This window comes from Notolepis coatsorum (genome assembly GCF_963971535.1).
Source record: "Notolepis coatsorum genome assembly, chromosome: 4".
Lineage (NCBI taxonomy): Eukaryota > Metazoa > Chordata > Actinopteri > Aulopiformes > Paralepididae > Notolepis > Notolepis coatsorum.
The window spans coordinates 37312356-37336519 of record NC_140168.1 but is presented as its reverse complement, the minus strand read 5'-3'; the positions used below and the strand labels follow the sequence as shown (position 1 = coordinate 37336519).

Below are 24164 nucleotides of genomic sequence, written 5' to 3'. Positions count from 1 at the left end.
CTTTCAACCAATGTGTTGGTTGATCGACAATAACACAGTATGATGGCGACAGACAAGGGCAAATGTGCGGCACTTTACAGAAATACATACCGTGTCTATCTTTGGTGCTTGCATTCCTCCATTTGTTGGCCTATATAACGTAGCCTACTCGTCATCATCATCGCTCAATAATCATCGTCCTCATCATCCAATCAACACTACACAGAGCATAACAATAAAAAGCGTGTCCATACCTTTCTGTTTGTTTGTCCAAAACAGACATAAAGGCCAGAAGGCTTGGCCTCCTTCTTCCTGCTTCCCACTTTAGGCTATGCAGGACTTGGGCGGTCCTACGTCCTTTGATGGTTATCCCTGACATATCGCCAGCTTGTTGATTCTCTGAAATGACTTGTAGGCGTTTGAAAATCTGTTTTGACTGGTTTGAAAAAGCTCAAAAGAATTAATTAGTTTGACATTTTTACTTCATGTGTTTTCCACCACGTTTGTGCACCCTGCCCAAATCAAGCCCTTTGACGGTTTAATGTTCAAATAATCAAATAGTAGAGAAACTGTTTCATTTCATTGGAGGGCACTACCACTTACTGTCTTCTCGAGAATATGCCTCAAGTTTCAAGTTTCTTTAATAGTTGTCATACAGAAGTACAGAATACTTTTATACAAAATGCTTCTTACTGTTGCGCTCCAGAGACTGTGCAAGACAAGATAAGTATGAAATAAAATAACATAGTAAAATTAGAAGTAAAAAAAATTAGGTCACAGTGTTCAGTTTAGACATATGTACAATGTTCGATGCAGAATAGACATAGTTACCATACAATATACAATACTGTGCAGTGTACTAATATACAATACTATATAGTGCAAGGCAGAAATGGAGAAATGGGACGAGGTGCAATTTAGGTACAATTCACAGTAGGTGTACGAGTTGTAGTGCAAATCCTTTATCAATAAATATAAAGTGTAAGTGTGTTTGTGTGATCTAAAGTGTGGAGAGTGGGTGCTGCAGTGTGTTGTTTGTTTGAGTGAGTGTGTGCGTGTGGGTGTGTGTGCTGTGTGCATTTGATGGTTGTTGCATAGTGATTATTGTTCGTTTAGCGATTATTGTTCGTTTAGCAGCCTGATGGCCTGGGGATAGAAGCTTCTTCTGAGTCTTTCTGTGCTCGCCTTAAGACTCCGGTATCGCTTGCCTGACCGCAGCAGTTCAAAGAGGCAGTTGTTCGGGTGGCTCGAGTCCTTAATAATTCTCTTAGCCTTCCCCTTGCACCGCTTGTTGTAAATGTTCTGGAGGGTGGGAATCATGTTTGATGTTGCTCTCCTATTTACAGTACGAGTAGTGTACGATTAGATACCTTTGTGAATCAGATAAGACAGACATCTTATGTTAGTTTGTTTTATTAGGAACCCCATTATCTGCCAATTGAAGGACTGCTGGTCTTCCTGGGGTCCTGACAATAATATAATACAGCAGAAAAAGTACATAATGTAATTGTAGTAATACAAATGAAAAGAAATTAAAAAAATTAAAGCACAACGCAATTAATTCCATATCCACTTAACCCTTTCCGATTCATGACCACACCGGTATAAACATCGAACAACCCAACTTTCCAATGGGAGCCATGAGAACTCATATATGAACGGGTACCACTCAATTGATAAAAAAAGAAGTCAATCACATGGTCATCTACATCAGTTCACGTTTTTATATATCTTTAAAAATATATGTATTCTTTATTAGCCTTGTGGATGCGGGTAGCTTGTTCCAGTTGAATATGGCTCTATAGCGCACCATGTATTTTAAATGATTAGTCCTACATGTAGGTTGAGGAAGTACAAGGTGAACACTTGTCTGGTGAAATGAGTGTGACTGAAACGCATTCAACCGTGAGCCATGAGAGGCGTTTGTGAATCAAAGTTACATTGATCATCCCACTGTTTGAATGATACTGAGGGCTATTGAGACCATGTCCTAATTGTTTCCGTGTTTCTATAATGGTTTGGAAATAAACACACATTGTTGTACACAGAGTTCTGCATTGAGGCTCTAATAGTGACACTTGAGTCAGTAATTATTAGTAATTAGGCTACACATTTAGCAACTTGTTGCGTCTGGATGCTGTGTACAGTGGCTGGTGCTTCCATCAGAACAGGCTGACATGTTGCCCGGTGTAGCCCAATGTCCTGCTCTCTGCCCTGACACACAAACCCACTCTAGAGACGTGCCTGTCGAGGCTGCACTTAACCCTTTCAGCACCAGCCATTTTCTCCATCCTTGTAGTCAATGGGCCATGCTTTAAAAGATAGGCATTTTCACTGTGTGTCACGATGTTTGCAGAGCTATATCTATATTCTATATTATAGCTATGGAGACAATACTATGGCTCATTTGACAGTCACTATCTCTCGTCCAACATGTACAAAATAGTAAATTTTTTCATATATACATTTGTGTGTTATCCCGTGGTGAATATTGTATAGTTTCAGAGTGATCCTGGCTAATTCCTGGAAGTTGCGTTATGGAGCGCTATGTGAATTTTGGTAACGGCGTTCGCGTTGCTCGCCTGGACACGCTACTATTTCCAAATCAAAGGTATATAATAGGTATTATGTTCATCATAAATGCATCAAAGGGGGGGGGGGTGTCGTTTTTGATGCTCTGATCGTCAGCAACGGCATACGTTTTGGAGTATGTGACATATGATCGATGCGATCGATGCGATCGATGTGAAATCATTGTTGTATCAAAGTAGGATTGATGTCATATAGTCCTTACCTTTACTAGGAGGTATCCCAAAAATAATATTCCAATTGTCTGATCGCGATTTCCAGTATTGATGTCCATCGGGTCCCTGACATGAACTGGCACAAAATATGCATGAAGTGTGCTGAACGCGTTCCAAAGTGCTCGGATGAAGCGATTCACTTGGCTTGGTCTAAATTCTCCGCCCGGACCCTATACAATGTAACACACAGTGTGAAATAAGGTTGCCAAGGTAAGGCGATACTGCCACCTAGCAGGATTTGGCCGGTATTGCACTCTCGGGGTCTCAGAATGAGGTCCAATGGTAACACTGAGGTCCGTGAGAGTGTATAGGATATCAAAATCGGAAGAAAAAAAACGATGAAATCTATCGAAAACCCAACTATACTCGGGTTTTGGCGCTCAGCGGTTGGCGCGATAACCTGACTATAGTCGTGGTTGGCCATGAATGAGTTAAGGTCTTTAACATCACATAATGTTTTACATTGTGTTTTTCATACGGTGCAGTTCTCAGGCTCGCTCTCTTGAGATTAAAAACAATGCAAAGTCACATTTACTAACGGAAAGGATGCTGAGGGACTGTTCTTGGGTGGGGGCTGGGGGGAGTAACTTGTTTTGACCTTCCCCAGAGCTACATTTTACCTTGACCCTCCCTGAGTAAATGGGGGGAAATGTATGATGTTTTGTTATATTCCAACCAAACTTTACTTCAGAGAATACAATTAAAGTAAATTATGCACTTTTCCAAACATGACCTTTTCTCCAGGGGCTATTTGACACCACAGATACGTTAAAGTGATTGTACAGCTACACACCGTGCTTAACAAAACCATAATAATAATAATAATAATAATTCTTCGTTTTATATAGCGCCTTTCAGAGGACCCAAGGTCGCTTTACATAAGGGGGGGGGCGGAGATAACAAGTCAACAAACATAGTGGACAGACACAACACATACATATAAAGTGAGAAAGTTAGGGGTTGAAGGCCAGGTTGAAGAGGTGGGTTTTGAGCAGTTTTTTAAATGAGTCCAGAGTTGGGGTGGTGCGGAGTTCTGCGGGGAGGGAGTTCCAGAGGGTGGGAGCTGCCACACTGAAAGCTCTGTCCCCGAACGTCCGCAGTCTGGTTCGGGGGATGGAGAGCTGACCAGTGTCCGTGGATCGCAGGGACCGTGCAGGCTATCAGGAGAAAGCTTTCTATCAATAACTATCAACGTGTGTATTTAAACCAGTATGAATATCAAGAGCATAAAATAGGCTATCAAATCAACAGATCAATTATGAACCATTAATCTATGAGATCTCGCTCCGAGAGAGAGAGAGAGAGAGAGAGAGAGAGAGAGAGAGAGAGAGAGAGAGAGGAGAGAGAGAGAGAGAGAGAGAGAGAGAGAGAGAGAATCTCCACACGCTCAGAGAGTTTCCATGTGTTGTGATGTTTATTTTCGGGGAAAATGTCACAAGAGGATGTTTGCTTTGCTTAGAAATATTAACCGCTTTCATCTAGGAAAAATTCATTCTAAGATAAAGTTTCCGGGGTGATCGTTTCATGATTCTATATCTAGGCTAGACACGTGTTGATCGGCCTCTCTAACGGGTGGATGAAGAAAGGGTTTTGGGGACCGCAGGCTTATCGCAGCTTGATGACATTTGCCCACAGCATCCAGCCATCAGCCTCCTGAATAAGCAAACGACTGAAAGAGAGAAAAAGAGAAAAAAAGCTTATGTCTGAAAACGCGCCCCGCACGGAGAACATCAAAGGCGGCTCGCGTCAGGTGACGCAAATTGCTTCCATAGCCCTGCACATAATTGTCCCTGTGGTTTGATTATTTCCAGCGCCGTGTTTACCACAGCCCAGGAGCACTGATGCGTGTGTTATTCTATTAATATGGATCAAAACGGCAGCGGTGGCTTTCTCTGTAGCGGGACTAGGAGTTTAACCAGCCAGAGCAACCTGCCTGTTCCGATGAGTTTATGCAGCGCTGGGAACAGGTGGTCATGGGTTTTAGCAGCAGAGTGGAGAAAAAACGATTAAAATACAACACAATCGGGAGTTGAACTGAAAGTGCTTGTGGTGGTGGTGGGGGGGGGGGGGCAAGTGCATTGACCACTAGACCAAGCCACCCACCATGGTTCAAACACAGCAATACTAGGATGATATAGTATAGCATCTAGTGATGCGTGCTGTGTTTGTATCAGGTTGGGTGGGTTGGACTAGTGATGAGTGCTGTGTTTGTATCAGGTTGGGTGGGTTGGACTAGTGATGAGTGCTGTGTTTGTATCAAGTTGGGATGGTTGGTCTAGTGATGAGTGCTGTGTTTGTATCAGGTTGGGTGGGTTGGTCTAGTGATGAGTGCTGTGTTTGTATCAAGTTGGGATGGTTGGTCTAGTGATGAGTGCTGTGTTTGTATCAGGTTGGGTGGGTTGGTCTAGTGATGAGTGCTGTGTTTGTATCAGGTTGGGTCGGTTGGACTAGTGATGAGTGCTGTGTTTGTATCAGGTTGGGTGGGTTGGACTAGTGATGAGTGATGTTTGTATCAAGTTGGGATGGTTGGTCTAGTGGTGAGTGCTGTGTTTGTATCAGGTTGGGTGGGTTGGTCTAGTGGTGAGTGATGTGTTTGTATCAAGTTGGGATGGTTGGTCTAGTGATGAGTGCTGTGTTTGTATCAGGTTGGGTGGGTTTGTATCAGGTTGGGTGGGTTGGTCTAGTGATGAGTGCTGTTTGTATCAAGTTGGGATGGTTGGTCTAGTGATGAGTGCTGTGTTTGTATCAGGTTGGGTGGGTTGGTCTAGTGGTGAGTGATGTGTTTGTATCAAGTTGGGATGGTTGGTCTAGTGATGCGTGCTGTGTTTGTATCAGGTTGGGTGGGTTGGTCTAGTGATGAGTGCTGTGTTTGTATCAAGTTGGGATGGTTGGTCTAGTGATGAGTGCTGTGTTTGTATCAGGTTGGGTGGGTTGGTCTAGTGGTGAGTGATGTGTTTGTATCAGGTTGGGTGGGTTGGTCTAGTGATGAGTGCTGTGTTTGTATCAAGTTGGGATGGTTGGTCTAGTGATGCGTGCTGTGTTTGTATCAGGTTGGGTGGGTTGGTCTAGTGGTGAGTGATGTGTTTGTATCAGGTTGGGTGGGTTGGTCTAGTGATGAGTGCTGTGTTTGTATCAAGTTGGGATGGTTGGTCTAGTGATGAGTGCTGTGTTTGTATCAGGTTGGGTGGGTTGGTCTAGTGGTGAGTGCTGTGTTTGTATCAGGTTGGGTGGGTTGGTCTAGTGGTGAGTGCTGTGTTTGTATCAGGTTGGGTGGGTTGGTCTAGTGATGAGTGCTGTGTTTGTATCAGGTTGGGTGAGTTGGTCTAGTGGTGAGCGCACCCACAAGCAAGTTTGATTCGTCCGCTTTTGGCACTTCCGCCGATACAATACGTAAATATATTACTTATGGCTATAACATAACATACAATATGTACCTGTGGTCGATAAGTACTTTATTTACATATTGTAAGCGGGATTGGGCTGGAGATGGTGATTCCTTCCACGAACAGAGCAGTATATTTTATCGAGTGACACGCAAGGCACGTGATTGGCGGAATGTGCGCCCCTGTCCTGCCGTCTGTATGGTTATAGGGATTTTATCAAACGATGGTCTTTTACCAGGGCTGACAAATCGTTACATAATTACCGGGCCACATTATCCAGACTATTGCTCATGTAGAACATTATTGATCCTGGCCAAATGCCAACTGGCCTAGTAATTTGATTGTGATAAAATGTTTCTAAAATAAAACAGGACCAGCTGTCAAGTTATCATTAATAATAATAATAATAATAATAATAATAATAATAATAATAATAATAATAATAATAATAATAATAATAATAATAATAATAATAATAATAATAATAATAATAATAATAATAATAATAATAATAATAATAATAATAATAATAATAATAATAATAATAATAATAATAATAATAATAATAATAATAATAATAATAATAATAATAATAATAATAATAATAATAATAATAATAATAATAATAATAATAATAATAATAATAATAATAATAATAATAATAATAATAATAATAATAATAATAATAATAATAATAATAATAATAATAATAATAATAATAATAATAATAATAATAATAATAATAATAATAATAATAATAATAATAATAATAATAATAATAATAATAATAATAATAATAATAATAATAATAATAATAATAATAATAATAATAATAATAATAATAATAATAATAATAATAATAATAATAATAATAATAATAATAATAATAATAATAATAATAATAATAATAATAATAATAATAATAATAATAATAATAATAATAATAATAATAATAATAATAATCATCGTCATAATCATCATAATAATCATAATAATCATAATCATAATAATCATAATCATACTCATAATAATCATAATCATAATCATAATAATCATATTAATTCAGATTTATATTCTTGAACTTTTGGAGTGTCAAATTGTCCCTGTCCAAGGCACCATGCTTAACATGACCACAGTTGCGAGAAATGCGAGTATATCATCTATAATATGACAATGATCGGAGTATTGATTTTCGTGGGGGTAACTAATGTTCACCTGACAATCTGATGAGCCCTTGAGGACCTTAATATACCTACAGATAACAGAACAGCACTTCCACGATAAATTACATTAAGATCAACACAAGAGCACAACGTGAGCGCCGCCTATTGCCGGCCAGTAGAATGGCACTAGGAATCATTCACTCCATCTGTACTAGAGACCTGTAGGCTTACAGATAGATGGAGTTCCCTTTGGGTAAAATTTTCACATATAAATCATATAAAATAATGTTGCTATTGTCTGCCGCAGCCTTTATGAGTCATGTCTCTGGTTAGAAAACTGGCTCAAAAACTGGCGCACTCACAGAGAGTGAGACAATAGCCGGTGAGACAATAGACATTGGCACCAACCAGGCACCGACACTTACAAGCTTACGGAGGCCTATTAAACAGGGAGAGGCCGGCACCACAATAGGTGCACTCGCAGGAGGAATGCATGGTACCAGATGTTTTAAATAAACACCAGAGAGATGTAGCCTAATTACCAGTCCACACATATCGAATCTGGCTAATATTGTGTAAGCAAGTGCACATTGCAGCCGATTGTCAAACGCGGCATCACATAATCAGTAGTCCGCCAGTCGACAAGGTGCACTGCACAGTGTTATGTAGTGAATTGTCGGTTGTCCTGTATATGTAATTTTTACTACAAAGGGGAACCCTCGTTTTAAAGCTTAGTCCAGTTCAGTTGAGTTGGTGAACTGGTCATTCTTCTGTAGGTTTGAAAAATGATTAAAATGATTTCCGCTCATAGCAGTCGAAGCCTCCAGAGTCACTGGGGTCAGGGCGGTCATGACACCTGTCGATCGTGTATGCCTCTGGGTTTAAAAGATGATGCTGCTCTCCACAACATGTCATCAATCTCCCCCTGTACAGCATAGATCAGTGGTTCTCAACTGGTGGGTCGCGACCCAAAAGTGGGTTGTGGGGCCATTTTGAGTGTGTGCGTGTAAAAATGTGTGTAAAAATAAAAATAAAATGTTATGACGCTGCGCTTTTATTTTAAAGGACATACGTTTCCCATGACGCAGCACACGTGCAGTAGCTGTTTTCTGCCAGCGGTGTCATGACAGTAACACTAACGGTGTCACATCAGTTAGCGATCATTGATTCGAGCATTAATAAACATGGCGAAAGGCAAATATAACACCGACTCAATATGGGTTCTTACATTGAGGACAAAAGAGAGGGACCAAAACCTCAGTGTGTTGTGTGCAGTGAAGTGCTAGCACATGGAAGCATGAAGCCAACTTGTTTAAAGGGCATATATGCCTGTAATTCAAGATAAGTCTGCCTTTTTATTTAATACAATAAAAGTCTGCCTTTTTATTTCATATTTACATTTACATTTACATTTAGTCATTTAGCTGACGCTTTTATCCAAAGCCACTTACAAGTTCTGTACGACAGGTCATCAGGAAGGGTACAACTCTATCAGCTGAGTAACAATGTTCATCAAAGTGTTGCGTGTTACAGTGTAGGTTAGTTTATTAGGCATGACAGTAAGGTTAGTTAGGGTTAGTTTTATAAATGTTTTCATTATTTCAGATAATGGTTGAAGAAGTGCGTCTTTAGTGGACGGCGAAAGATTGGACGGGATTTGGCTGTCCTAACTGGGGTGGGTAGTTCATTCCACCATTGTGGGGCAAGGACTGAGAATAGGCGGCTTCTCTTTCAGTTCAATTTAGATTATTGAATCATGATGAGCATCACCAGTTAAAACTTTTTTTAAAAGCATATGCCTGTAATTCAAGATAAATCTGCCTTCTGTAGTTATCTGTAGCTCACTTGGTAAAGCTATCAATGCTGAGGTTGTGGGTTAGATCCCATGGGACTACATATACTGAAAATATATGCACTGTACTGTATATTGCTATGGATAAAAGCATCTGCTAAGAAGCATAATATATATGTATTTTTTTTTCATTGGGTTTTTAGCCCTTGTTGCACTTTTGTTGGACTTGTTTTTCGTTTATTTCATGTTTTTAACAATGCATGACGGAGTGTGTATAAATCTTTTTGTGAAATAAATGAAAGTGGTAAAAAAATTTGGGTCGCGACTTAATGTGGGTCCTGAGGCTAGATAACCTTGTTCCCAGTTGTATCTCCTCCGTGAGATAAAGCCTGGTAAAGCACTACGGCCGAAAGTGTGTATGGGGTAGAATTTCCGGTGTATGTACTTCCCCTGGAAGCTGCCTCCGAACGGACCAAACTTTTCCAGAATCCTGTCGGCATGTAGTAAATTCTTCAGGCAAAGCCGTTGCAGTGGCTTAAACGAGGAAATATTGTGCACTTCACACGTTTCTATAATTGTTTTGTCGAAACCAGAAAGCCTGTAGCCGGTACTTCATGTACTTCCGTTTTCACACTTTAGGAGGCATAGCTTTACCAGCCTAGAGGCTAGACCAGTTGAGAACCACTGGCATAGATTAGATGACAATGTGAATCTGTCTCAGTAGTGCTGTCCTATCGTCTGTGTTGTCACATGTAACTGTTTCTTCCGCTACGAAACAACTTGTCAAAGATATCGTTTCAATGAAAGGCGGCAGGGAGATAATCAGCTGTATGTACTTGAAAGTGCACAGTGGTGAACACGTATTTTGGAAAAATAAACAACATTTTAAAGTAGCAAAAATAAAGTTCCTCCCCAGTGCTTGACATATATTTGACATAGCTCCCCCCGCTTTGCCCCGATACAAGAATATTATATTTATATATATATTACAATTTGGATTTGCATACAGTAATATTAGGGGACCTAAGAGATGGTAATAAAAATAAATTAACAACAGTACCATACTGTTTGGAAAGGCTTTCCTTTTTAATTGTAAAAAGTCACACGGCTGGGAGTAGAGCGCTTTCAGATGTTTTGGGGAAATAATTAGAGCCTGGAGAAAAGTGCTATGAAGGGAAAATGGCAAACATTAATATTGTGTTGAGGAGAGCTGGGAGGAGCTGAGCCAGGGGGGGGGGGGGGGGGCAGGGTGTGAACCTTGTATGTGAGGTCAGACTGTGATGTCAGTCTGGGCCGTGCTGTTTGACACCATACATATGTAATATATATATATATATATATTAGGGATGTCCGATATCATCGGCCTACCGATATTATTGGCCGATATTGGCATTAAAATGTAATATCGGAAATGATCGTATTGGTTTTCAATTTTTCTTTTTTTTTTTTTTTTTTTTTTTACATTTATTTAACCTTTATCTACCCAGGCAAGCAAGTAAGAACAAATTCTTATTTTATGTATTGTGAAAACTATGCATAATGTTGTGTTTTTGGGGGGGGGGGGGGGGGAAACCCTGCATATATCGGTATCGGTTGGTATCGGTTGATATCGGTATCGGAAATTAAGAGTTGGACAATATCGGTATATCGGATATCAGTAAAAAAGCCAATATCGAACATCCCTAATATATATATATATAAATTAAATGTATGTATCTATTTTTCTTTGCTTGTTTGTTTGTTTCTGCTCATAATTTTTTTTGTCAAAGCCTGTATATTATTCTACAATTTGCTTTGATTGTGTTGAATATTGACACATGCAAATTCCAATGTGGTGAGGTCCCCTAGCAAGGCTAGACTTTATTAAAGCCCCAAACGTCTCAAATCGGGGAAGGCCTGTATGTACATACGTTCCTACAAGTGGGGTTTTCCCACGTCGCACTGCTTGGGGAATAGTGGTCACTCACTCAGTCACTCAGTCACGTAAAGGGCAGGGACGTTTAGTCGGACACAGGCACAGGTAGCGGTGGTGCAGGTCTGCGCGGTTTCCTGCTTATTGTTTCTTAACATAACACAAACTCCAGGTAAACCATGTTTAAAACCATTTACCGGTAGAACATTACAGCTACGAAATGGAGCATCGTTTTTGGTTCAGCTGTTATTGTCACCCCTTTGCGTGCTGTCGCTGGTATTCAATGCTATTAGCTTGAGAGGGGTCAATTATGGTTCTAAAGCATTAGCTGTTGTTTGTTGTGTTTTTGTAAGTGCATCTCAGTGATGAATACATTAAACATTATGTCTACTGAAATAACATCACTTTAACCGATTATTACTTTTTAGCTTTGATTTGTATTGGCTGTGTGTTATAGTATAGAGCCATTATAAGAGGGAGAGAAAATCTCACTTAGAGGGGAGCTGTGAAAATGGCCTTTTCATGTGTTTTGCAATGTTTTTTTGCAGAATGAGGGGTTGTTCCAATACTGAGAAAAGGTAAAATATGTGCATTGTGCCCTTTCTGCAGTTTAGCTGTGACAAGAACCATCCCTCTTGAAACTAGCTATTTAGAATTGCAGCCACTACAGTATGTGTGTGTACAGTATGTGCGTGTGAATCTTGATACAATGCACATGTACTCTTTTTCTAACGTTTAACCTAAAATATGTTTCTGATACATTTCTAGCGGTAAAATTGATATGCTATTGCTGGACTATGATTCGTATTTGATCTGCAACGTCTGGTCTGAATTTTTAACTCATGCACCGCTACTACTGTAGGTGGGCAACCCTGTGGCAACATGGGGCTGTGGGAACATAGGGCTGTGGGAACATACTGTAGGTCTGTTGGAACATAGAGCTGTGGGAACATAGGGCTGTAGGAACATAGAGCTGTGGGAACATAGAGCTGTGGGAACATAGGGCTGTAGGAACATAGGGCTGTGGGAACATAGGGCTGTGGGAACATAGAGCTGTGGGAACATAGGGCTGTAGGAACATAGGGCTGTGGGAACATAGGGCTGTGGGAACATAGAGCTGTGGGAATATAGGGCTGTAGGAACATAGAGCTGTGGGAACATAGGGCTGTAGGAGGGCTGTGGGAACATAGGGCTGTGGGAACATAGAGCTGTGGGAACATAGGGCTGTAGGAACATAGGGCTGTAAGAACATAGGGCTGTAGGAACATAAGGTTGTGGGAACATAGGTCTGTAGGAACATAGGGCTGTGGGAACATAGGGCTGTGGGAACATAGGGCTGTGGGAACATAGGGCTGTAAGAACATAGGGCTGTAGGAACATAGGGTTGTGGGAACATAGGAATGTAGGAACATAGGGCTGTGGGAACATAGGGCTGTGGGAACATAGGGCTGTGGGAACATAGGGTTGTGGGCCTGCCTGTAAGTCAACTATACAGACTCAAACGTATATGTAGCTCTCAAGAGGAGTTCCACTCCGAAAGTGAAAATATGTTGGGACGATTTGATGAAAAGGGCTACCCAAAGAAGTGTCTTAACTCTGCCATGGCCACTGTAAACCAAATCGAAAGAAAATAACTATTCCGAAAGAAAGAAAGAAACAGAACACCAGGCACCATTAATTATGTCCTTACTTATGATCCATTTAGTTACGTTATCAAGTCCACAGTCATGAAACACTGGCACATTCTATCATCGGATAGAACGTTAAATGATCGCTTCCAACACCCTCCACGCTTTACACATAAAAGGGCTACAAACCTGAAGGACCGCCTTGTCAGAGCGGACTCGTATTCATAACCAGAACCTTTTATTCATGGAAGCTTCCCATGTAGATCATGCACATCTTGCAGCCACATGATCAAAACAAACACATTTCACGACTCCCACACCGGGAAGAATTACAAGATCAGATCGCTAATAACATGCAATTCCACACACATAATGTATCTATTATTCTGCCCATGTAAAAAATACTATATTGGACAGACATCCCGCAAATTAAAAATCAGATTGAACGAACACAGAAGCAATATAAAGCGGACTGACATTAATTCCCCTGTGGCACGCCATTTTAACTAAATGGATCATAAAATTAATGACCTCAAGTGCATAGGTCTAGAGATGGTTTTTCTTAATAGAAGAGGTGGCAACCATGAACAACTGCTTTTGCAACGGGAATGTGTATGGATTCATCGGCTCAAATCTATGTATCCAGTTGGGATGAATGAAGAGTTCAATTTGACTCCATTCCTCTAGCTATCATAAGCTATCTACTGTATAAACAAAAAACTAGTACACTAGTACTAGTACCCCCAATGTACTGTGTTTTTTGTTCCATACAGAGTTGTAAATTATATATTGTATATTGTATTGACATCGGCTCAAATCGATGTATCCCATCTGGGATGAATGAAGAGTCCAGTTTGGCTCCATTCCTGTAGATGCTATCCTAAGTTATCTACTATATGAGCTCCATTTATTTAGGTACTATCCAAAGTTATATGCCGTATTTGCTATCGCGTTCCGCTCTGAGCCTTATGAGATATACTATCTCCTATGATACCTAATGTATCTCCCACAAACAAAAAATACATGCACCACACCTGTATGGGGCTCCGCCCCCATGGTGGCACCGCCCATATAGCAGTGACTCTGGTCACCACACATCTTTCCTCTATTTTCGTCCCAGCGTACTTGGATGCGTGCACCGTACGATAACTAGTAGGATGAAAAGATCAGAGTCATAATGTTGGAAGCTTACCGGAGGTTGCTGGCCCCTGGCATCTTCGACGCATGTTTTCGGCGACACGACGGGCCTGTGTTGATGTTCCTCGTTTGATGACAGCACATCGAGGTTCAGCTGTACAAGACTGGCTGTCGGGCCAGCTTGTACTCAGGTAGGCCCTGTGTCTTCAGGCATGGGTATTAGTGTTAGTAATGCTGGTTTGTTTTGTTAACACAACCATGTTGTGTGTTGGCGCCGGGGGCAGGATGGTTTGGTGAACGTTCTCTGCAGGGAACGGTTTCCAAGCTGTCTTGGGCGTGCTGCTAAAACATCTAATGCTATGCTACATGCTATCGCTAATGCCGCATGCTATTACTACTGCTAATTGCTATGCTGTTTTAATGTCTCCGCCGTGAGATGTTGTCACTCTCCCTCCTCTTGCCCGGTTCATCAATGAAGGTCAGTCGGTAGCTGTTGTGGTTTTTTTTGATGAGTCTTATTTACCTTTTTCGGGTAAATGGGTTGACAACAGGGTAGGCCGTGGCTAGGTTTCCTAGCCAGGTATTTTACCTTGTGTTCCGGCGGGGTTTGTTGAACGGTGTTCCCATCTGGGTTGGCGTCGGGTAGTGGGGCTATGGGTCCAGCCGACATGGTAAACATGTTGCGTGTCTGTGCACAGGCAATTGTTGTCTTGGGTCCCACATCGCCTGGCGCTAGGCTGCAGTAGTATAAGGGCAGGGCCGCCTGGGAGAAATGTGAGGCCCTGTGCGTTTTTAGACGCGAGGCCCTGTGTAGGGGGCTATTGTTTCGTTTTGTCACTCTGCTATGAGAAGGTCTGTCTTGCTACAGTTTTCTCTCTTCTCAACCATTCATACTGACGGTCAATCGGTATGCTGGGGGAGTAGTGCGGGGGGGGGGCTTTGTTTACCTTTTTTGGTAAATGGGCTAAACTAGGGCTGGTGTCCTGTTGTGAATATTTTTAATGAAGGCGGGACTGGTCCGTCTCCCCTTAACTTTGTGTATATGGGTTTGCTCATTCTACAGTATTTTGTGGTTTAGCTCTTTTATTCATTTAACCCTTTCATGGTGCACACCACAGTGGAGGGTGCTGTTTGCAATCACCACTGTGGCTCCGTGTTGACATCAGTCCTTTGTTTTTGATATATTGAAACAATGCCCCGCCCGGCCGACACCATGGGTGGGTCGGCCTGGCGAGTGGCTGGTGGGCTGTTAAGGCTTGTACCGCCACGGTATGGAATTGGCAACGATTAGAACTGTGTTCGAATTGCTGTTTTTTTCTATTAGAAAAATGGTGTCTGGTGGAGGGGCCTTGAGGGCCAGCCGACGTCGACACATCGCGCGAGGTTGTTGACGTTATTAGCTTTGACCCAGCCGCAAGCTATAACCGCTCAGGGTTCCCCTCTCCGCAGGGGATTTTGGTCTTCTGCTGGAGCGCGGGCGGTATTGTCCTAGGCCCTACACCGCCTCACACCGCGCAGCCAGAAGAAGAGAGAGCACGGCCTCGTCAGCGGCGATGATGGGGCCCTCGACAGGCGGCCATGTTTTTCCCCCGCCAGAGGTATCCTGGGCGTCGATTCGACAGGTGTCCACAAGGCCGACAGCCTTGGCGGCCGAGGGATCGGCCATGTAGGATGGGTTCGGCTTGAACAAACAAGCCGTCACCGTCCTGCCGCGAGCAGCCCGCTCTCCGATCGCTCCCTTCCCCAACACCAGCGGAAGAAGTGGGCTCTGATTGTTTCCTTTGGCTGCGGGCCGCGTGCCTTCGTTGATGCGCGGGCGGCCCCCCTTTTCGCTTCTCATGGGGACAGGGGCTGACACCCAGTTTATGGCTGAGCCTGGGTCTGTCCGTGAGAATGTTGTGCTGTCAAGCGGCTCCCACACCTTGATCTGTGTTGGTTGAGCCTGGTGTTACGTCTGTCAACTTAAGTGTTGTCAGCAGGGGGGCTCGAAACCTTTTGAGGCACACAGTGCGGGCTTCCCCGGCCTCGCCTTCGCCAGGCCTGGTATCATGTTGGTGCCTCCCACTCCTGGAATATTGGCAAGTGGTCGCAGCTCACATGATTTGGGGTGGTAGTAATATCACTGCAGGGCTACGGTGTGTAGGAACCCATGGGGGCCTTACACCTTGCATGTCCGGCTGCAGAACAACTCCTTCAGCATGTTCTGGAGGGGTGTTCAGTGGGGGGGCTTTTTTCATCGGAAGCCCCCCGTATCAGACCGGCCCTTTCTGTCGGGGTTCCCCCTTGGGTGCGATTGCCTCGTGGGTGGTGTCAGGGTCAGGTGTTCCGACACGGAACGCGCTCCTCGCACGGTTCCAGGTTTGGCTACGCACAGCGGGGGGACCGGGCCAACTATCTACGGTTCCTAGCGGACCTGCGCCACGTGACGGCGGGTGCGTTGGGACTGTCGTCACATATGACTACGGCAGTATCATATGTCGAGGTGGATGGAGAGAACGCTGAGGCGGGGACTTGTGTTTACACAACCCCACCCGTTTTCAGGTTTGGTACAGACCCTATTGTCGGGGTCTCCAGCTGTGACAGCTCTGGTCAACGAGATCCAATCTCTGTGGACGAAGCAAGCCATCGTCGTGGCGTTCTCCTCCCGGTGTTCTCTGCCCGAGAAGTCGGGAGGGAGGGGTGTAAGACCCAGGCTGGACCTGTCCCATAGGAAGGTTCAGCATTTTTTGGATCGTCTCCTACCTGTTGAACACTGTCAGGTGGGGGTCTGGTTCTCCTCCATAGACCTGTAGGATGCGTATGCGCATCCCCGATCTTCCATCCTAGGGCTTACCTACGCTTCCTTTGCAGGGTTAGCGTATGAGTACCAGAGGCTGCCGTTCGGTTTTCTCTGGCTCCCCGCATCTTCACCAAGTGCGTGTAGGCCGCACTGGGGCCTCTGCGTCGTCCGGGGTTACGGAGTGTTCTGCCCTGATGACGTTCTGGTCCTTCGCGGTCAAGGTGGATCGTCAGGTCTCGTACCAGGCAGGTCTCTACCAGCCTGGGGTTGCTGTAGACTGGATGTAGAGTATTCCTCTTCCCAGTCAACGGTTGGAGAGCTATGGGCATCCATCTCAGAGCGTGTTGTCAACACGCTCGGGAGGTTCCGTCCTAGGACGGTTACGGCGCTGTCTCACGTCGCGTTTTCACCGACGCCTCCCTCGCTGGTGATGCGTCGGGCCAACGCAGTAGGGGGCAGCTGGCAAACCATGCTGCCCGGTCTGCGCTACGTTCAATGTGTTGGTGTTGAAAGCGGTCCTTCTGGTCCACAAATGGTGTTGATCAGGACGGACGATATGACGTCAGTGTCTTGTATCGACAGACAGGGAGGAGTACGCTCCCCCTGTCTGCACCAGGCGGCGGGCGGCTGGCTATGGGCGTCCTCCATCTGCGCGGCCTGAGGGCTCCCCACATCCCCGGCAGGGAGAATGTGGGTGCAGGTGTACTGTCGCGGGGCGGCCCTCATCCTGACGGGTGAGGATTGCGTCTGGACATGGCCAGGCAGGTCTGGGACCGATGCCGTGCCGCCAGGGATTCTTCCCCATACATCTGTTAGGTCAGTTGTTGGGACGGGTACGTTGAGGGGCACAGGTTCTTGATCCTGATGGTGTTACCATCTGGAATGCGCATGCTCCCTCCACTGTCGCGCTTACGCGGGCAGATGACGTATGTTCCAAGTGTGGTGTAAGGCAGGGGGCCGGGACTCAGTCTCCTGCCCCCTGGATGCTGTCCTTAGTTACCTCCAGTCTCTCTTTGATAGACTGTCGGCTTCGACGGTGAGGGTATATGCAGCAGCTATATCCTCCTATCATGAGGGGTTTGAGGGGATGTCTTGTTCAGCCACCCTCTTGTGAAGCGTTTCCTGCTTGGCGCTCCGCTTACGCGGGCAGATGACGTATGTTCCAAGTGTGGTGTAAGGCGGGGGGCCGGGACTCAGTCTCCTGCCCCCTGGATGCTGTCCTTAATTACCTCCAGTCTCTCCTTGATAGACTGTCGGCTTCGACGGTGAGGGTATATGCAGCAGCTATATCCTCCTATCATGAGGGGTTTGAGGGGATGTCTTGTTCAGCCACCCTCTTGTGAAGCATTTCCTGCTTGGCGCTCGACGCGTTAAGCCGGTGCAACGCTCCTTGGCTCCGACTTGGGATCTTCAATTGGTCCTTGGTCGGTTGTCCTTGGCCCCGTTTGAGCCGCTCGAGCAGGCGCCGTTGGGACAGCTGTCCTTCAAGACCGCGTTCCTTCTGGCTGTCACTTCCGCTAAACGCGTAGGTGAGCTCTGTGCTCTCTCGGTACGTCCAGAGTGCCTGTCTTTTCGGACCGATTGCGGTGTCATTCTGCGACCTAATCCTGCTTTCGTGCCTAAGAATATCCGGAGTTCCTTCCGCTCCCGGGATATTGTGGTTCAGGCGTTTCGTCCTCCTCCTCACACTAGTGAGTTAGATGCGGGCCTTCACCTGTCATGTCCAGTCCGTGCTTGGGGATTTACCTCAGCCGTACTCAGGATTTCAGGGTTACCGACCAGCTTTTTGTCTGTTACGGTGGGGCTCGTGCTGGTAAGGCACTGTCGGAGCAGCGCCTGTCCCATTGGTTGTGCGAGGGTGTTACCCTCTGCTACACGTTGGCTGGGCAGGATCCCCCTGGGGGCGTCAGGGCGCACTCCACTCGTGGGGTGGCTGCCTCTGCCGCTCTCCTGGGTGGGGCCTCGGTGGAGGCCATCTGTGCTGCAGCTTCATGGTCCTCCCCGGGCTCCTTTGTAAGGTTTTTCCTCATGGACATGACCGGGGGTTCTGTCTCCCAGGCGGTTCTGGGGTCTGTGGCCTTTCCTGCTTCCCGTCCTTTGGTCGGGTAGCAGGAGTGTATGGGTATGGGCCACAGTGTGTTGAGTCACACGTGGTTCCGCCTGTACGGTGTGTTCAATGGGTTCTAGTTTCCCTCTTGTTCGCATTCAGGTGGAGTTGACTGTGCCCCCCCTTCATTAGGGAGGATGGGGTGACAGGGCTCCCCGCACCCCTTGATGTGGGCTTACGGGTCCTCAGGGGGTGCATTTGTCGGGCTTTGCGTCCGCTCTTCCCCATATCTCATAAGGCTCAGAGCGGAACGCGATAGCAAATACGGCATATAACGGTAGGTTATGTAGATAACCTAGTTATATTAGTATTGGCTGAGCGTTCCGCTCTGCACGGCCCTGAGTTCCCTCTTGAGGAATCTTTTCCTGGGACGGGTTTTTTGGCGAGGAAGGATGTGTGGTGACCAGAGTCACTGCTATATGGGCGGTGCCACCATGGGGGCGGAGCCCCATACAGGTGTGGTGCATGTATTTTTTGTTCGTGGGAGATACATTAGGTATCATAGGAGATAGTATATCTCATAAGGCTCAGAGCGGAACGCTCAGCCAATACTAATATAACTAGGTTATCTACATAACCTACCGTTATCTACTGTATGAGAGAGAAAAACTAGTACACTGTTTAATGAACGGTTTAACAACCTGATGCACTCCAATGTACTGTCTTTTTTTTATTCCATACAGGTCTGTAAATATTGTAATATGTATCAATTTGTTGTTTTCATATATTACCATCATACACATTTATGTGATATTGTGATATTGTGATATCTACTTGTCAATCTAGCCCTGCTACCAATCATGACGTCAACCTAGCCTGTTAACTGTTAACTGATTGCCGATTGTTCCCACCTGGTGTCAAGTACAGCTTACTTAAGTTATGTTTGTCACATTTGTCATTTGCACACTGATGAAGGCCGGATGGCTGAAAACGTGTTGTGCCCTTTAACAAATTGAAAATAAAAACATCGATATTCCGAGTGCGGTCCCTACCTCCCTTTTTAACATAGGGTTGTGGGAACATAGGTCTGTAGGAACATAGGGCTGTGGGAACATAGGGCTGTAGGAACATAGGGCTGTGGGAACATAGAGCTGTGGGAACATAGGGCTGTGGGAACATAGGGTTGTGGGAACATAGGTCTGTAGGAACATAGGGCTGTGGGAACATAGGGCTGTAGGAACATAGGGCTGTGGGAACATAGGGCTGTGGGAACATAGGGCTGTGGGAACATGACCCCACAGAAACAGCCCATTAAGAACACAAGGCTGCTAGAATGCATTTGCATGCACTCAAAGACCTGTATTGGGAATAGATACCATTTCTTCCCATAGAGTTAAATGCAATTTAATGCATTTAAATGTGAATAGAAAAGGCAAGAAATTGCTACGCTGTTGGACAGACACACCACAGGCTCTCATGCCAATGGTATAAATGGGGCCCGTCACTGTGTGAGTGGGCACAAAGAGACTGTGGAGTGACTGGGACATGGATGGTAGTGAATGTGGTTATCTGCTGAATCTCTCTCTCTCTCTCTCTCTCTCTCTCTCTCTCTCTCTCTCTCTCTCTCTCTCTCTCTCTCTCTCTCTCTCTCTCTCTCTCTCTCTCTCTCTCTCTCTCTCTGGCCCGCGTAAAACTTCTTCTGTGCATCTTCCTGCTTATTAATTTGTGTGCGTCTGTTTCACACTCACTGTTTTTTTTCTGCCCTACCCCTCCACCCCTCCACCCCTCCACCCCCCACCATCCATCCTCCCCCATCCTCCGCCTCCTCCTTCAGGGAAGCTGGCGCTGAGAACTGGGGCGCAGAGGGCTGCCAAACGCTTGCATCCACCGCCGTCCACACCAAATGCCTCTGCAGCAAGATCTCCACCTACGCCGTGTTAGCGCAGCAAGCTAAAGACACGGTGAGTCATGCCACATATAGCCCGTTCTGTATACCAGACTCACTCAGGTGCCGGGGCTAACGAGTGCATGCCGTCGGGAGGTTTATTAAGCTAAATACAGACGGTGCAGTAGTGTGTTGTTGCAGTGTTTGTGTGGTGTGTGTATGTCGTAACCTGTAGGAGTTCCGCGTTGCTGTTGATCTGAATGTAACTTTATGTTTGAGCGCAGACGAAAAGGCTCGGAAGCCAAACGGTTGCGACGGCTAAAGACAGCGGAGCCATCAGTCAAAGATCAGACTGACTGAGTCAGACGGCAGGTCGAGATCTCCTCTCCTCTCCTCCTCTCTCCTCTACTCCTCTCTACTCTCATATCTCCTCTACTCCTCTCCTCCTCTACTCTCCTCTCCCTTCCTTCTCCCACCGACCACATTTATTTTCTGCACCACATTCAATCTCTTCCACGCCTTCCTCCATCCTTCCTTTCTTACTTCATTATTCCCACTTACTTTCAATGTTCACTTCTTATCTGCTATCTTACCCTCTCTCTTTCTCACTCTCTCTTTCATCTCTCAACCACTAGCTTTCCTCTCTCACACTCTCTATCTCACTATATTTACTCTCTCTCTCTCTCTCTCTCTCTCTCTCTCTCTCTCTCTCTCTCTTCTCTCTCACTATCCTCTCTCTTCTCTCTCTCTCTCTCTCTCTCTCTTCCTCTCTCTCTCTCTCTCTCTCTCTCTCTCTCTCTATCTCTCTCTATATCTCTCTATCTCTCTCTATCTCTCTCTTTCTCTCTCTCTCTTCCCTCTCTCTCTCTATTTATCTCTCTCTCTATATATATATATATATCTCTCTATATCTCTCTATCTCTCCTCTATATATCTCTTTCTCTCTCTCTCTCTCCCTCTCTCTCTCTATTTATCTCTCTCTATCTCTCCCTTTCTACTTACATCGTCATGTGATTCAGGCTACACGTTCTAGCGACAATGGGACAGAATGTTTCTAATATTGAAAGATACATTGTTATGGACAAGGTGGCTTAAGTTATGACTCAAAACAACTCCTACAACTCCTGCACCCTGCCATTGCTGTGGAAGTGGGGTAGATTCCAGGAGGAGCGGTTGTGTGTTCTCTGTGATCTGGGAGTGGTGGATGATGAATTTCATTTTGTTTTTCACTGCCCTTGTACACCGACTTGAGAGGGTTTTATTTAAGAAAGGTTCAATTTGTAAGTTGTTTTGGCATTTGAGAGTTGTATGTTGAGTTGTTTTATTGTGGAGGAGATTTTCAGTTCTTGCTGGACTTTTGGAGAAAGCATGGCACTTGAGACAAAACACATTATAATCCTATATAATTTTATATGAATTCCTCTTGTTTCTTTGAAGTACATTGTTTACAGCTTGTTGTGTTTTATTTTGTTGAATTTTTTGTGGCCATCTTGGTCTATACTCATTGTTAAGTATACTATACTTATTTCTAGGGATGTCCGATATTATCGGCCGACCGATATTATCGGCCGATATCGGCAGTAAAATTGATATATCGGAAAATATCGGTATCGGTAAAGAATTTTTTTTTTTTTTTTTTTTTTTTACATTTATTTAACCTTTATTTACCCAGGCAAGCAAGTAAGAACCAATTCTTATTTCATTATTGTCAAAAGTATGCATGTTGGTTTACATTCAAACAACAAGAGATATGTAATGTTAATTTAACTTTTTTAATTATCATATTTTGCACAGATAATGCTTACATTTAGAAAGCCTTTTGAATGCATCAGTGAAATTATTAATTACCTGAAATTATTCAGTTTTTTTTGGGGGAAACCCTGCATATATCGGTATCGGTTGATATCGGTATCGGTATCGGTATCGAAATTAAGAGTTGGACAATATCGGAATATCGGTATCGGTAAAAAAGCAATATCGAGCATCCCTACTTATTTCTTGTAAGCCCATATGGGCTGGACGTACATCTGTATGTAAGACACTAACATCAATCAACCTACAACTATTTGATATCCGTCAGATAGCAGAATGGATTGCTGTGTGCGATAAAGCCTGACTCAAGAGAATACCTAATTGCTCAGCCATATACTATATGCTGTTCAGTGTTACCCACGCAATTCATATGGTTAAATGTTAAAATAATATTATTTGCACCATTCACATTAGTACATTTGTGCAGTGGAATTAATTATGTTTTAGCAGCAACAAGCATTGGTTGAGAATGTAATCGCTATTTGCTCATCATGAGATGATGCATGTGCTGTGTGTTATCAGAACATATGTGGTTATTATCCACTGGTGTTTGTATGGGGTTCAGCTGTATGCACTGATCTACTTTTAATCTCCATATTGAGGATGCCTTTGTTGTGCCTTGTTTTGTATTTAGCATGATTAATGTGTGTGTGCGTGTGTGTGTGTGTCAGAGAGGAGAGAGAGAGAGAGAGGGAGAGAGAGAGAGAGAGGGAGAGAGAGAGAGAGAGAGAGAGAGAGAGAAGAGAAGAGAGAGAGAGAGAGAGATAGAGAGAGAGGTGAGAGAGAGGGAGAGAGAGAGAGAGAGGGAGAGTATAAGAATAAGAGAAAGTGTCAAATGTAATTAAGAGGTATAAATTGTTTGGGTGTGTGTGGGTTTCAAGTTTCAAGTTCAAGTTTCTTTAATAGTTGTCATACAGAAGTACAGAATACTTTTGTACAAAATGCTTCTTACTGTTGCGCTCCAGAGACTGTGCATGACAAGATAAGTATGAAATAAAAACATAGTAAAAATTAGAAGAAAAAAAAAAATAGGTCACAGTGTTCAGTTTAGACATATGTACAATGTTCGTAGACGTAGTTACCATACAATATACAATACTGTGCAGTGTACTAATATACAATACTATATAGTGCAAGGCATAAATGGACGAGGTGCAGTTTAGGTACAATTCACAGTAGGTGTACGAGTTGTAGTGCAAATCCTTTATCAATAAATATAAAGTCGTACGTGTGTTTGTGTGATCTAAAGTGTGGAGAGTGGGTGCTGCAGTGTTGTTGTTTGTTTGAGTGAGTGTGTGTGTGTGTTCGTGTGGGTGTGTGTGCTGTGTGCATTTGATGGTTGTTGCATAGTGAATTATTGTTCGTTAGCGATTATTGTTCGTTTAGCAGCCTGATGGCCTGGGGAGTGTGTGTGTGCATACTGTACGTGTGTGAATGTGTGTGTGGGTGTGTGTGTGTGTGTGTGTGTGAGCTGCTGTCTGGTCTGTCTGTCTGTCTGTCTGTCTGTCTGTCTGTCTGTCTGTCTGTCTGTCTGTCTGTCTGTCTGTCTGTCTGTCTGTCCTGTCTGTCTGTCTGTCTGTCTGTCTGTCTGTCTGTCTGTCTGTCTGTCTGTCTGTCTGTCTGTCTGTCTGTCTGTCTGTCCTGTCTGTCTGTCTGTCTGCCATCCCGCCTGCAGCAAAGTGACGTGTCAATAAACAGTTCAGGAAGCTTGTAGTGATTAAAGTAGGCTTTTAGCTGTCCAGGGTGATGCCCGTCCAGATTGTTTTATTGACTCATTCGCCCAGATTCCACTAATGGGCATACAAGGACCCAGCAGCTGTCCGATGCTCTTAACATTTCCCCT

At 44.3% G+C, this 24164-nt stretch overlaps 1 protein-coding gene across 1 annotated transcript in view; it reads left to right on the top strand.

Annotated features, from left to right (window-relative positions):
- The window catches only part of adgrb2 (adhesion G protein-coupled receptor B2), a gene marked incomplete at both ends in the record, with an annotated part of 134005 nt that overhangs the window by 4889 nt on the left and 104952 nt on the right, over window positions 1-24164 (top strand). The window contains 1 exon segment of the mRNA XM_084311913.1: window positions 20459-20585. Coding sequence (XP_084168039.1) covers window positions 20459-20585 — 127 coding nt within the window.